Source organism: Rhopalosiphum maidis, chromosome 3, assembly GCF_003676215.2.
Source record: "Rhopalosiphum maidis isolate BTI-1 chromosome 3, ASM367621v3, whole genome shotgun sequence".
Classification (NCBI taxonomy): Eukaryota; Metazoa; Arthropoda; class Insecta; order Hemiptera; family Aphididae; genus Rhopalosiphum; species Rhopalosiphum maidis.
Genome location: NC_040879.1, coordinates 41,367,824 through 41,381,846, shown reverse-complemented (window position 1 = coordinate 41,381,846; position 14,023 = coordinate 41,367,824). Strand labels below are relative to the sequence as shown.

The following is a 14,023-nucleotide window of genomic DNA, read 5'->3' as shown; positions in this document are numbered from 1 at the left end:
ATTATACAAATATAATATATTACTATATTTTATACACACGATGTAATTTTCAAATATTTTAAATTAAAATTAATTCATCTACTATATTACTACATACTAATAAAGTATGTTAATAGTATTATGTATAGGCAATTGGCTGTTTTCGCTCATTTTCATTAAGGAATCATCAAATTAAAATTGAACACATACATTTTAATGTATTACACCTCAACTGACTCAATGAGCTTCGTTCGACATCTACTGTTGCAGAACGTTACCTACTTCCCTTCTTTTTTCTTATTTTTATAATTTGTTAGACTATCTAATAAAAACGTAAAAATCACTTCAATACTTGATTAATAGACACTAATCAATAATCATCAACACCTAGTATGACGGAGGTAACAAACCACTAACAGAATCAACTTGGTCGTATACTATCATTCTGTGATATTATTATGGCGTTAATGTAGTATGCGTGTTCTACCTCCAAGCAGACGCTCAGTCATGGAGGAAACCAGTTATCACAAACCAACAACCAGCAACTTGTTCTATGGTGATCGATACAACATTAGCTGATTGCCGTTTACCTATTACCTATTACGTACTCGTTAGTCTGTTCCGGCCTTTAGTGTCTCTTCTGTTCTATCGTTGCCCACGCCAATATAGCTTATGTGCATTTTCCATTGACGAATACATATGTTTACTTGATTTATTCATTGATCGTGAAAACACATAGACCTCTGGTTCCTCGGACAGTTTAATTATTGATGCTGTAATCATTTCCGCGCGCAGATGAGTGGAATTCCAAAAGAATCGTTTGAAGGTATATAATAATGTATAATATTTATAACCTATAAGTATAGATTATTATACCATATGTCTTACACTCGTATGTAATATATATTACGGATTATGTCCTTAACTCACATTTACGCAGATTACTTTTGAACATAAAGTAAAATAACATTGTCATCTTAGAGTTCCCCTGCTGATCAACTAATAAATTATAATGCTTTATAATTCACTTTGCTATATACTGTTTTATATTTTATAATAATTTTTTTTAAAAAAAAAAAAAAAAAACAATTGGTAAGTAAATATAAGGTTTGTGCAATGGTGTTAATTCTTCATAGATCTGATATGTACCTATTACATATTTATTTTGTATTATACATTTATAGGCTTATTTCAATAGCACATTATTATTATAATATAACAATAACATTAATTAATAAATACTATGATACTTTTGTAAAGACAGTCCAAATAAATTATTATTTAAACCTTATTTTGCAGTTTTGGCTACAACCATGGTTATATATTTTATTCTAATTAACTGATGTGATCATTTTTATTTACTAGTATTCAATGTAACATATAAAAATTATGTTATAGCTTGTTACTTGCTCATTTGATATGAACAGATGTTTTCAATAATTGGTTTAAGTTCTTAGATAAATTATATTATTTTCTACAGCTTGTGATGTTTTCATTTTTATGTTGGCTATTTTACAAGTTTGTCTGTTGGCATTTCATATCTTTTTTTGTCAGTATAATATTGATAGCTTCAAATGTAACGCAAACAACACTTCTACTAGTTTTCATGAGAGCATAAATATGATTTTCTTATTTTTTGTTTTATCTAACTTATTAAAAAAAATTATCTTATACACATATATTTAAATATAGTTCATAATTATAATTGATATTTTAATTGAATCTAAGTAAAAAAGTAAATAAATGTTGTGCTTATGATATATTTCAAAAATATTGATGTTAACATCAAGTTTGTTAGTGTATATGAATTATCAGAGGCACCTGACAGTTTTATTTATGAGTTTTATACTTTCTACTATTAAATAATTAAATAAATTTAAACTTAAGTTTTGGAAGTAAAGTGGTACACTAAAATAATATTGTTCATCACATTTGACGATTTCAGATAAGAAATATTGGTACTTTCCTGTTATACGAGATTACGGCTATTCTCGTGACCACTACCGCCCAAGATTACCTCCTTTATCGCGACTACCACAATTAGCTGTACGATATCCACGCACTGCGTTTTAGCGTAGAAATTCACAATTGTTATATTATTATATATATATACAGGGTGATTCAAAATTTATGTTACAGTCATTTTAACACATCGATATTCAAAATAGAGAACAATTTATGATACGAAAGTTTTTTGATATAAAAACATCTAAAATGATTATACGACACTAATATTATTACATTTTTTTTATATATATTTTGTAAATGTGGCCATCATTATTCATTATTTTATTTGTGGATTTACCATTTTTTACCACTATTATTTTTGTATTATAATAATTATTTTATTGTTTTTAGTGACCGTACGCCACATATGTAGCGTGTGTTGTGTAAAATACATTACAAATGATTACTGGGTATTTAAATCCTTTTTTTATATATATAATTCGAATATAGCAATCCCAACAATACCTACTGATTAAAAAAATATCAAAGAATTAAATATGCAGGTGCATTATACAAATATAAATATTTAATAAAACTAAGGTAGTCTGTTATAGGAAAGTGTTCAAATTTTGGTAGTCTTAGATAACAAGATTGTGGTTTTTCACAAAAAAACTGCGGTAGTCTTATATAACGGAGGTAGTCGTGAAAATAGCCATAGTCTCATATAACAGGAAAGTACCGAAATATTAATTAATTTTTATTAAATAAGTATCTACTCGAATAGAAATAAAATAATCATCAATAAAGCATATATCTGTTTAATTCACATTGCCTGCACTACTATTACTATTACTAATAAATTAAACAATTTCCAAGTAAAAATCTTGAGTGAGTACTTTTTATCCATAATTTCTTTAAAAACTAGATTAGTTACTTAATCATTTGTTTTTGGAAACATTGGAGCAGTTTCAACATAGATAATAATACTATTATGTCCAACTAAATTTATGTCTTGATAATAATTATTAATTATATTTATTTACAGTTATACATTATACAAAGCAACACTTAACATTTTTTGCGCTCTGAATGGATGTCAAGATTAATCTCATAAATTACAAAACAATTTATAATTTTCGACTTTCACAAATTTTGGCAATATTCTAACATTAAATGTTTATAAAAAAATACTGTGACTTATTAGAAACCTTGTATTAAATTTTCAAGCATTTTTACCCATTCACATATTTCTTATCAACATTTTTATAGAATAAAAAAAATAAAAAATTTAGGTTGCCTAAAAATAGCTTAAAAAGAACCAAAATATTTTGAAAATTATTATATAATAATTATAAGTCTACTATTTTCGAGTTAACCAAATAAAATAAAATCAATTTTGTCAAAAACTAAATTTGAGTAAAAATTCCTGTTTTTCCGATTAATTTGAAAAAATATTGGTAATTTTTAATTTTGATTTCTTAAAAGTACAACCTAGATTCAGTTCTAGATTCCTAGATTCCTAAAAATCCTAGATCAAATTTAAAAAGCATTATTGATTACTTATCATGTTCACAGACAAAAAAAAAACACATTGTGAAAATCAATACATTTATCTCTCCGTTCAAAATCTATAACTCATTATAAATAATAATTTGAAACACCAATATTTAAACTAACTGTTGTAGGTATTCTGTAAAATTATAATTTAAATAATAATTTCTATTTAACATTCATATATTTATCAATTAAATAACTAATACTTGATTAAAAATATAAAAATCATCAATACATCTATAAAAATAATAAATTAATAATTAAAACTGCATATTATCAAAGGAGAATATGCTATGTACACAATAATCAACGTTTAAATATAAATTCATAAAAAATGGCAACATAATAATATAGTAGCTTTAATAAACCAATATCACAATTGCCTAGATGTTAGATGCACAATGTAAAATTAAAATGCAGCATATTAATTTTGTTCATACATAGGTTGGTATACGCTTAATTACCTATTTCATGTAAATGATTAATTAATAAATATTATTTTTATTATTATTATTATTAGCTTTCAATACATTACTATTTAGCTCGACAATTACATAATTTACTTAAGGGGCGGCTACACCAGCATTTGTTTTCTCATTTTTCTCATTTGTCTATCTCCCACATAATATAAAAAACAAAGATACTCTGTATTTCTACGATTACGACTCTCTGGTTCAGTTTAGGGAAAAAGCACCTATTATATATTTTATAAAGAAGAGTATTTCCTGTGCATTGGCCAGATAGATTTTTAATATTTATAATTTTGAATAAATAATTAATGGTTAAAAATAATCAAAATTATTTTAAATTAAAACATGCTCAAATTTATAAAAAGTGTAAGTATTAAAAATGTTTCCGGTCAATGCACAGGAAATACTCTTCTGTATAAAATATATAATAGGTGCTTTTTCCCTAAATTGAACCAGAGATTAGAGAGTCGTAATCGTGGAAATACGGAGTATCTTTGTTCCTATATTATGTGGGAGATAGACAGAGAAAACAAATGCTGATGTAGCGGCCCCTTAACTAGACACAAATATATAAGTAAACATAAAATACGACAGAGAAAGCGAGATTGCTAGATAACAAAACCCGCTTCTAAAATATAGTTGATTATTTTGTTAATGACGATTTCTGAATTCTGAGTGTTCAGAATGAAGGTAAAATTGAGAGATTGTATCTAAGGCACTAAGGGAAATAAATATAATATTTTGTTGTACATTCTGACGACTAATTAAATGTTCAGTTTACTTCAATTGTTCAATGTTCGCAATTTTCAACCATTTTTGTGTCAAGTTAGGTACAAGCCACGAGGGATACAAATAATGATAAACCATAACAAAGTCTTATCATTGATGAATTTATTAACGAATAAATCATGATCAGTATACTGCTTAGATAATATATTATGTTGTTCTGTGATAATATAAAGTATATGATCCAAGGTATACTATATTCACGATTATAATACATTCTTATTATCACGTTCTTTATAATCGTTGATATACTGTATAATATAAATTATGTTAGTGACAAGTTTGTCATTGTAAATAGTGGATTTTAATTGTAATGATTATTTTTCACGTCATTTTAATATCTAGTAGTGAAACTGTAAGGCCTTATAAAAAAAAACTTATAGATGACAGAGCAGCGTTTCAGTAAAATCAGCTGGTTTCGTGAGAACATTGGTAAGTTTCCTGAATTTATACCATCCAAAGGTGTGTTGCACTGTCGCTTAACAGTTAACGACTATTACCTATGTTTTAAACCTACAATCGACTGCTTATGTTATTATTATTGCTGGGGAATGCAGTTGATAATTTGTATCACTTTAAAAAATTCGCGTCTTCCATTGTACTCATTGTAGTAGTACATATCGTTATAAACAACTGCAAACAACACCCATTTTATTTAATTTTGGAATCATCTGCGTACCTGCAGTTTTACAACGTTTCAAGTGAGTTCATACTTACATTTTTTATTTAAAAATCCTGACGGATGTCTGGGAACGTAATGGAATACAATACTCAATACAATACTCTGGATTTCAGAAAAATTCCAATAACAATATAGGCTTGTCTGTTGATTTTCGTGCAATTCATAAAAATACCATTTTGCCTATTGTAAATTGAATATTGTAACTTTCTAACTAACCAATCACTAAGCATAATATACTTATATATAGAGATCGAGATGAAATATAATTAAATATAATGTATGAAGTAAATAATAATTTTAACGTTAAAATTAATAAAAAAATAAATAGCCCTACTATTTTATGACATTTTAAATATAGATTCTAATTTAAAATCAAAAATTGATAGTGATTTCAATATTAATATAAAGATGAAAACAATAAAATGTTTATAGTTTTAGAAAAGTATAAAACTAAAAATGTTGAAGAAATAAGTGTTTAATGATAAAAGAATCACTCTGTATATATTTTAGCATATGATAGTAAGCAATTGCTTACTAATAGTCTTAATGGTGAATTAGATTTTCTGGTTATAACACACGTAAACACTCAAATATAAAATGTGAAATTTCTATTAAAAATGTATAAATAGTATACATTTAAAAATGAATTATGAACGATATAATTTTATAATACATTTCATAATACTATGTTTGATTGTTTTAAAAGGATATTTGCACACATCTTTTTTTTTAGTTCTTAAGGTTATCTTAACCCTAATAATAAGTAACATTATTTAAAAACCATTTATCACATTGATCTTTTTATATTTCTACTTTTTACATCTATCAAACTAGAATTTAACTTGTTAATTACTGCCATGTCAAGATTATTTCATAATCTTAAGCATAAATATATAGTATATATATAATAATATTATTATTAGGAATGTACTGAACATTATAATTTTTTATTAATAGAAACTGTTTAGATATATTTTTTTTAATTTAAAAGGACAAGGTGTTTGTGGTCAAAAATGTTTAAATACAAAATATAAATGTGTGGCAAGAGTACTTTCAATTAAATCCTATTCAATAAGACATTTTAATGTTCAAGCACGTTACACACATTTTCCCCCTTCTATTCCAAATTCAAGTACTGTTATTAAGCCAATCATCAACAGCATTAATGTAGATTTTGTGTGTTTATAGTTTATACTTAATGTAAATTTACAATAAACATCATGCATTACTCATAAGAATGTTAATTATGTTTTTACTATAAATGTATACATTTTAACACTGTAATCTTTGAATTAAACATGTATTAAGAACTGTTGGTATATTAAATTATTTATTTTAGTGAAAACTAAATATATATATGTGTTCAATGAGTTAGTTTGTTTTTGTAAATTAATGTTTAATCTAGGATAATACCATAAATTTATTTTACTCTATTCGCTTTAGTTGGAATTAGGATTACTATTACTTACACTAGATATTTTATTTTTTACAATTGATTAATATTTACAATTATTATACCCACTAAAGTAGGCACAAATGTAACATGCTTTTTAAGTATTTACAAGTTAATACAATTAATTATTTTTTAGATTCTTTTTTATTTTGGTTTGTGTAATTTACTCTGGTGATATCTGGTTGTTATTCATAATTGAAAAACTATATGTATAGTAACACAATATTTACTAGAGAAATTTTAATTAATTTAAAATATTTTTCAGGATATAATATGACTTATCATATTGAAGAAATAAATGATTTTTAATCTGATAAAAACACAGCAAAAAATATGGATTTAGATTCGTTAAAAGATCCTCACAATTCGCATTGTAACATTAGTAGTACATTAAATAACAACAGTAATACAAGTGGTATTGAAAATACAAAATTAAATGAATCTACTTTAAATAAAGTAGAACAAATTAATACTAAAAATTCTAAAATTGGCGATAATAATGGTGTTGAATTATCTAAACAACAGGTGCCAATTAAACAAATGATAACAACTGCCTCTATTGTAAATGTACCTAAACTAATTAAAATCAATTTAAATTCTCACTGCATAAGTAGCTCATTAGATACCAGCAGTAGTACAAGTGGTAAAAAAATTACCAAATTAAATGAATCCATTTCAACTCAACTCCAAGAAATAAATAAAACTGAAAATTTTAAAATTGGAGATATACATGATGTTGAAATATCTAAACAACAAAAGTCAGTAAATCAAATTATTTCAACTACTTCTGTTAAAAATGAAAACAATATATATCCTCAAAAAATAAGTAGTTCATTGAATAACAGCAGTAGTACAACTGGTAAAGAAGTTACCCAATCAAATGAATCTATCTCAACTGTAATTCAAGAACGAAAAAAAATTGATAATTTTAAAGTTGATGATGTTGAAATATCGTTATCTAATCGTAAAATTCCAGTGAAGCACGTACTACCTGCTATAGCTTTTGTCAATTCATCTAATATACATTTTCATAATACTCATCGTGATTTGAGTAGTTTATTGGATAATAACAATAAGAAATATGGTATAGAAGTTTCCAAAATAAATAAATCTACTTCAACTAAAGTACTTGAACAAAAAAAAACTGTTAGTTTAAAAATTCTTGATAATATTAATATTGAAAAATCTAAACAACAGATACCAATCAACAAACTGATCAAAGCTCCTTTGTTTTTAAATACACTTAATAAAAGTCAAAAAACCGTATGTATAAGACCAAACACATATTCTTTGAATGTAGAAAAAATTTCTGTTCCACAAACAGTTATATCTAATGTGAAACTACTTCCTTCAGTTATTACTGGCCAAATTAAAAAACCATCAACTTTCTCTATAATACCTTCCACTACACGCATCAATCCAACAAATACAATTATTAAAAGATTACAACCCAAGTTAAATCCTGTTAATATTACTAATAATAAATGCATTTCGACATTAAAACCTGGATTCAAAATAATATCTCCAAATGACTTAAAGTCGAAAATAGTTCTAAATCCACAAAAAAGTTGTAAGTATGTATTAACTAATATAGAAAATGGAAAAGTCACGAACTTGCCGACTTGTATTTCCAAATCACCAATGTTAAAACCATTAAATTCTATAATACCAGTAACAGTCGCCGAAAAATTTAATGCAATTGAAGAAAAACCAAAAATTAAAGATATTAAATCAAAATTTGTTGTTAACTTCAAAGAATTTCAGAATCAAAGATACAAAGCTTTACGAATTGAAAAAAAAAAAAATTTCAAAAAATTCAAACATTTATTTGCATCAAACACTAGTTTTCAACCTATACAACAGAGTTCTACAAATGCATTTATTAGAAAACAAAAAAGGAAATTGAAATCTCATACAGATCCATCAAACTCTAAAGAAATGAAGATTGACGCAAGTATTACAGATTCTAAACATAATCAACAAGAAAAAGAACTATCATCATTAAACAAAAATAAAAATTTAACTGATTTTGGAGATGTCAGTGGACTGAAAAAACATATACCCCATACTATTATTAGTAAAGATTTAATAAATAATCATAAAAATGTGGTTATTTTAAATAATAATATTAAAAAAGAATTTTGTCCTACACCTGGATTTATTCAACTATCATCAAAGCCTGAATCTCTAATCAAAACATATGGTCAACCTTTAGCTATCACAAAATATGGTTGGTAAAAACTGTGAATTATAATTATACAGTCATTTATAAACTAATTTTTTTTATGTTTATTACAGGTAAATTTACTGCTAAAGAACAAAAAACTGTAAGATTAGTACCTTTAAGTTCAATTAACCAATCAAAAACAAAACCGAATGCTACTGTTATGATACATGGTAAACCAGTTCCTGTTCGTATTATGAAAAAAAATGATAATAATCCCAACAATAATATTACTAAAATTCCTACTAATCAATTATTGAAGATGATTCCTAATAAAGTTTATACAGCAAAAGTATGATATATTAAATATTTTTAATAAAGTAGTACATAATTAAAGGTTGCCATTTTTCAGAATACAAAATTGAATAAATTTAGTAACAAACCCAACGTTTGTTACAAGAAAATATCGTTAGAACCATTAATTAAGGATTTATTACCAAAAGTTACTATGACCCAGAGAATATTACCAAAATCATCTCCCAATAAAATGAATACGACCAAAAATCAACTGAGTACAGCAACATTTATAATTTATTAATAGTTCATATAATATGCTATTATGTCTTGTTATATGTTTTTAAAATATAATTTTAAACTTTATATTTATTTTTTAGCGTTTCCACCAGGTCCATTGGTTACATGTGAATATGAATATTGTAGTATAGTAGGACACAAACTTGAAATGATTGATTTTATGTATTGTAGCAAGGGTTGTAAAAGATTAGCTACTAAACTAAAGTTAGCTACAGAAAAGCCTGTTGTTATTGGACAACCACAAGAAAATACAGATTTTTCAAAAAAACCTCCGATTGATCGAAAATTGCTTTTAGCAAAATTGAGAAGTAGAATTAATAAAAGGAAGCAAAACTTACCATCTTTTCAAAAAGAAGATGTATCTGGGCATCAAGTTGAAACACTTTGTAAGGTGCCCTACACTTCTATTTCATCTGCAATACCAATAACTGTAAATCGTTCTTTTCAAAAATCAGAAAATAAAAGAAAATCCTCAAAATCAATTAGAGCTACTGCTACAGTTGAAAACGTATAATTATATTTATAATTTAATTTTTTAATAAGTAGTTAAACCTTTCTTGTATTTTTTCAGGGTAAACTAGAAAAAGAAAAAATATTGAGCTATTTGCAACATACTGATTATGTACCTGCTCCAAAAAGATTATTTGACAATCCTTTTCCATTAGATGCTAACCCTTTTAAAGTTGGACAAAGATTAGAAGGTATTGATCCAGAACATGAAGCCTTGTTTTGTGTTATGAGTGTAGTGGAAGTTTGTGGTAAGTATTAGTTGTATTTTTTTTTTTAACTTTAAAATTATACTTAAGATTTACTTGATTTGATTTTAATTTTTACCAGGATATCGCATTAAGTTACACTTTGATGGCTATCCAGATATATATAATTTTTGGGTAAATGCAAATTGCCCAGATTTATTTTTCCCTAGATGGTGTGAACAAAACTCTCGCATTTTGCAACCACCAAAAAATTATAATCGACCATTCAGGTGGACTGATTACCTTCATATACCTGGTGTTACGCCTGCTCCAAAATGGAATTTTCCTACTGCCTTAAATACTGTAAGTTGCATATTTAATTATATTTTTGTATAGATATTACACATACTTGTTAATTTTTTTTTATAAGAACAATGTTTCATTAATTTTTAAAACTATATAAATATAAATGTATTATATTATGATATAATTATTGTACCTAGAATCGTATAACAAATCATTCATTTTATATTGGAGCTAAACTAGAAGCTTTAGATAAATTAACACGCACAACATCAAAACAACTTATATGTGTTGCTACTATTGCTGATTTTTTGGGAAATCGTATACGTATTCATTTTGATGGATGGACAGATGATTTTGACTACTGGACAGATATTACATCAACTACTATACATCCTGTGGGATGGTGTGATAAAAATGGTCGATCTTTATGTCCACCTCATGGTTACGATGGTAAATATATTATTTTTACATTATTACTAATATTACTTTTATAAATTTATATTAAATAAATACTGTAATTTATTTAGATTGCAAAGGCAAAAATCCTTTTTCTTGGACTAAATATTTAAAAGAAACCAATAGTCAACCTGTACCAGAAAATGCATTTTTTCGCAGACCATTACGAGAATTTACTAATAGCATGGCAATTGAAGTTGTAGATATTGCAAATCCTTCATTAATTAGAATTGCTAAAGTAGTAGATGTTAAAGGAGATGAACTTAAAATACTTTATGATGGATTTGATACCATATATGCGTACTGGATTGAAGATGACAGTCCAAATATTCATCCACTTGGATGGTGTTTAAAAACTAATCACCCAATTGAGCTATTTAAAGGTAAGCATTCTAATTAATTCCTGCAATTTAAATTCCTTTATAAAAAAAAAAAAAAAATTATTCAAGTAATTAATTGCAAAAAAATAACATAAAAATTGTCTGTCTCTTAAATCATAGCTCTTTTGTCAAAATGTGTTGTAGAACTATTGTATGTTTTATTGTAAATATATATATAATAGTGGGATAGTTTATAAATTTCAACTAATTGTACTCTATTGCAGTCTTTCTTTTTTCATAAAATCAGAAACCATAACTTTTTTTCACTCTTTATATGAAGAATCATAAGCATATGTGATGACTAATGACAATGAGAATGAAAAATGATATGAATCATGAAGTAAAAAATCCTCCCATTAGAAGAAACCATGTTTAATATTTGTTTGTTATGTATTTTTTATTTGATATTTTGTTTATATATTCTTGACATTAGAGTAGTTACATGACATACTTCACAAAGAACATTAAATGTCTAAACAAGTTCTTGATTGGTCATAAAATTAAAAATACCAATAATTATTATTACATAAATGCACAACAGACCATACAAACCATAATATCTATAATCACTTATTGGATTGGTAACATTAATAATGGTTATTTCAACTAAAAAAAATTTTAAGCATGTAATTTTAAAAATATAATAAAAAGAATGTATAAACACTTCAATTTTTCTTTGGGTGTAATATCATGTACTCTTTAACCAATATATGCCTCATGTATTTTCAATATAAAATTATGTGTTTGAATTAAAACAAAAAGAAAAAAAATTTACATTTTTAATCTTAAATGTGAAACTTCATACATTAACTTCAATGCTAAGAAAAAGCTGCATAATATCTAAGCTTACCAATATCATACAATTATATCATGTTACTATTTATTATTTAATTGATAATATCTATATTTATTTTTAGCAAATGCAATACTTTGGACTTGTAGAGTTCCTGGTTGTAATGGTAAAGGCAATGCAAATAATTCCAAAAATACTCATGTATTTGCTAAAGATTGCCCATATGAATTTGAGTCATGGAAAAAATTAATTTCTGGATTAATAGTTAAACCTGATAGAATAAAACCTGAAGATTTATTATCTTCAGTTCCAAGGTAATTAGAAAAATTGTATTGATATATAACATTAACATATTTCGTCTGTGTGTATTTATTTTATACATGTATGATTTATTGTTTAATACAAATTTAAATGTATTCAAGTAGTTTGAAACCTGAGAGTACTGTTGTAACTAAAGAAGATAATAAAAAAGAAAAATTGAAGTCAAATAAACTAAAAAGATACCGTTTTAAGAAGTCTAAAAAGTCTAAAAAGTATAAGAAGTCTAAAAAAAGAATCAATAACAAGTAATATATAATTATTAATTACTATTTAAAAAATATTTCATTAAAACAATTTATATTTGGTATAGATTAAAAAAGAATTTAAAAAAAAAGATACCCAACGGTCGTTCAAAAACTGTTTATAAAAGAGCTGTTGAAGCAATGGATGAATTAGAAATAATTAAAGGTGTTAATGATTATACAAGCTATGGTTATGGCTCTTTTAAACGTCCTAGGCTTAATGCATGGACCAGACATAATGTTCTAGATGATATACCAATATTTAATACTACTGATGTAAGAAAATGGCCTATAAAAGAAGTAGCTACTTTTGTTGAAATAGTAGTTTCTAATAATTATACAGATGATAATCCCTCTGATCGAATCAAAATATCTAAATCTTTTTTAAATCAGGTATAAATATTTTATTTTGTTTTATAATATATAATATAAATTGATTTTTTATCCTTTTTTTTCACATTTTTCTTTTAAATAGGAAATCGATGGTGATGTATTTTTAATGTTAACCCAAAAAGATTTAACAGATGTATTAAACATTCCACTTGGTCCGGCGCTAAAACTGCATAATGCTATTGTAGTGTTAAGACAAAGAACTTCTGCATTTGATGTTGCGAATGGACTGTTATAAACTTAAAACTAAACAAAAATAAGTTATACTTTTTTACTATGAAATTTTATTTCATTTCTCATTTTGTATTTTATTACTTTTTTATTTTAAAATATTTAGTACTTTATTGTGCATTATAATTTGATACCTTTTTCTTTTAAAGCATTTATGTGTTCTTTGAAATTAATAATAGTTACTTTTATATATATATTTTTTTTATGTAAGGAACTTGTACACATATTAAAACATAAAAATTTGTTTTCAGCAATTTAGCAAATTTTTAGCTATAGCATACATAATATGTATTAATTGTCTATTTGTAGTATATTAATTTACAATGGTTCCCAAAACATTGTTGATTTTATAAAAATTTTTTTTTATATAACTTAAAAAAAACAAGTATTATTGTCATTTGTCTTTAAATATAGTTAAATTGATATTTTGAATATTATTATTTATTATATCGTTTTATTTATAAACATATTATAACACTATAATTGGTCATTTTAGTATTATTACATTTTTAAATCATAAAATGGTGATTAGTTATAGTTGCATTTTTTATCTATGATTTATTATTAATCTTAGGAGTTT

The 14,023-nt window shown here is 25.1% G+C and overlaps 1 protein-coding gene across 4 annotated transcripts; it reads left to right on the top strand.

Moving 5' to 3' along the window:
- The first annotated feature begins 577 nt into the window (after positions 1-577).
- On the top strand, positions 578-13,571 carry LOC113557456. Of its 4 annotated transcripts, none has more exons than XM_026962990.2 (13): positions 578-805; positions 7,137-9,101; positions 9,170-9,387; positions 9,448-9,607; positions 9,710-10,137; positions 10,201-10,387; positions 10,467-10,687; positions 10,828-11,080; positions 11,158-11,469; positions 12,384-12,573; positions 12,685-12,825; positions 12,891-13,215; positions 13,298-13,571. In XM_026962990.2, the coding sequence occupies exons 2-13, from the start codon at positions 7,205-7,207 to the stop codon at positions 13,448-13,450; spliced, it is 4,485 nt and encodes a 1,494-aa protein (XP_026818791.1). In that variant the 5' UTR covers positions 578-805; positions 7,137-7,204; the 3' UTR covers positions 13,451-13,571. The 4 variants fall into 4 exon arrangements, with proteins under 4 accessions (XP_026818791.1, XP_026818788.1, XP_026818789.1 ...); XM_026962987.2 differs by having other exon boundaries at positions 12,682-12,825; XM_026962988.2 differs by lacking the exon at positions 578-805 and adding an exon at positions 5,042-5,168 and having other exon boundaries at positions 12,682-12,825.
- The last annotated feature ends 452 nt before the right edge of the window (positions 13,572-14,023 follow it).

Excerpts from the sequence above, each read along its gene's own strand:
- LOC113557456 (XM_026962987.2), top strand. The coding sequence starts at position 7,205 with ATGGATTTAGATTCGTTAAAAGATCCTCACAATTCGCATTGTAACATT. Across the intron at positions 10,388-10,466 it reads GAGTGTAGTGGAAGTTTGTG|GATATCGCATTAAGTTACAC; the intron begins GTAAGTATTAGT and ends AATTTTTACCAG. Across the intron at positions 10,688-10,827 it reads TTCCTACTGCCTTAAATACT|AATCGTATAACAAATCATTC; the intron begins GTAAGTTGCATA and ends TATTGTACCTAG.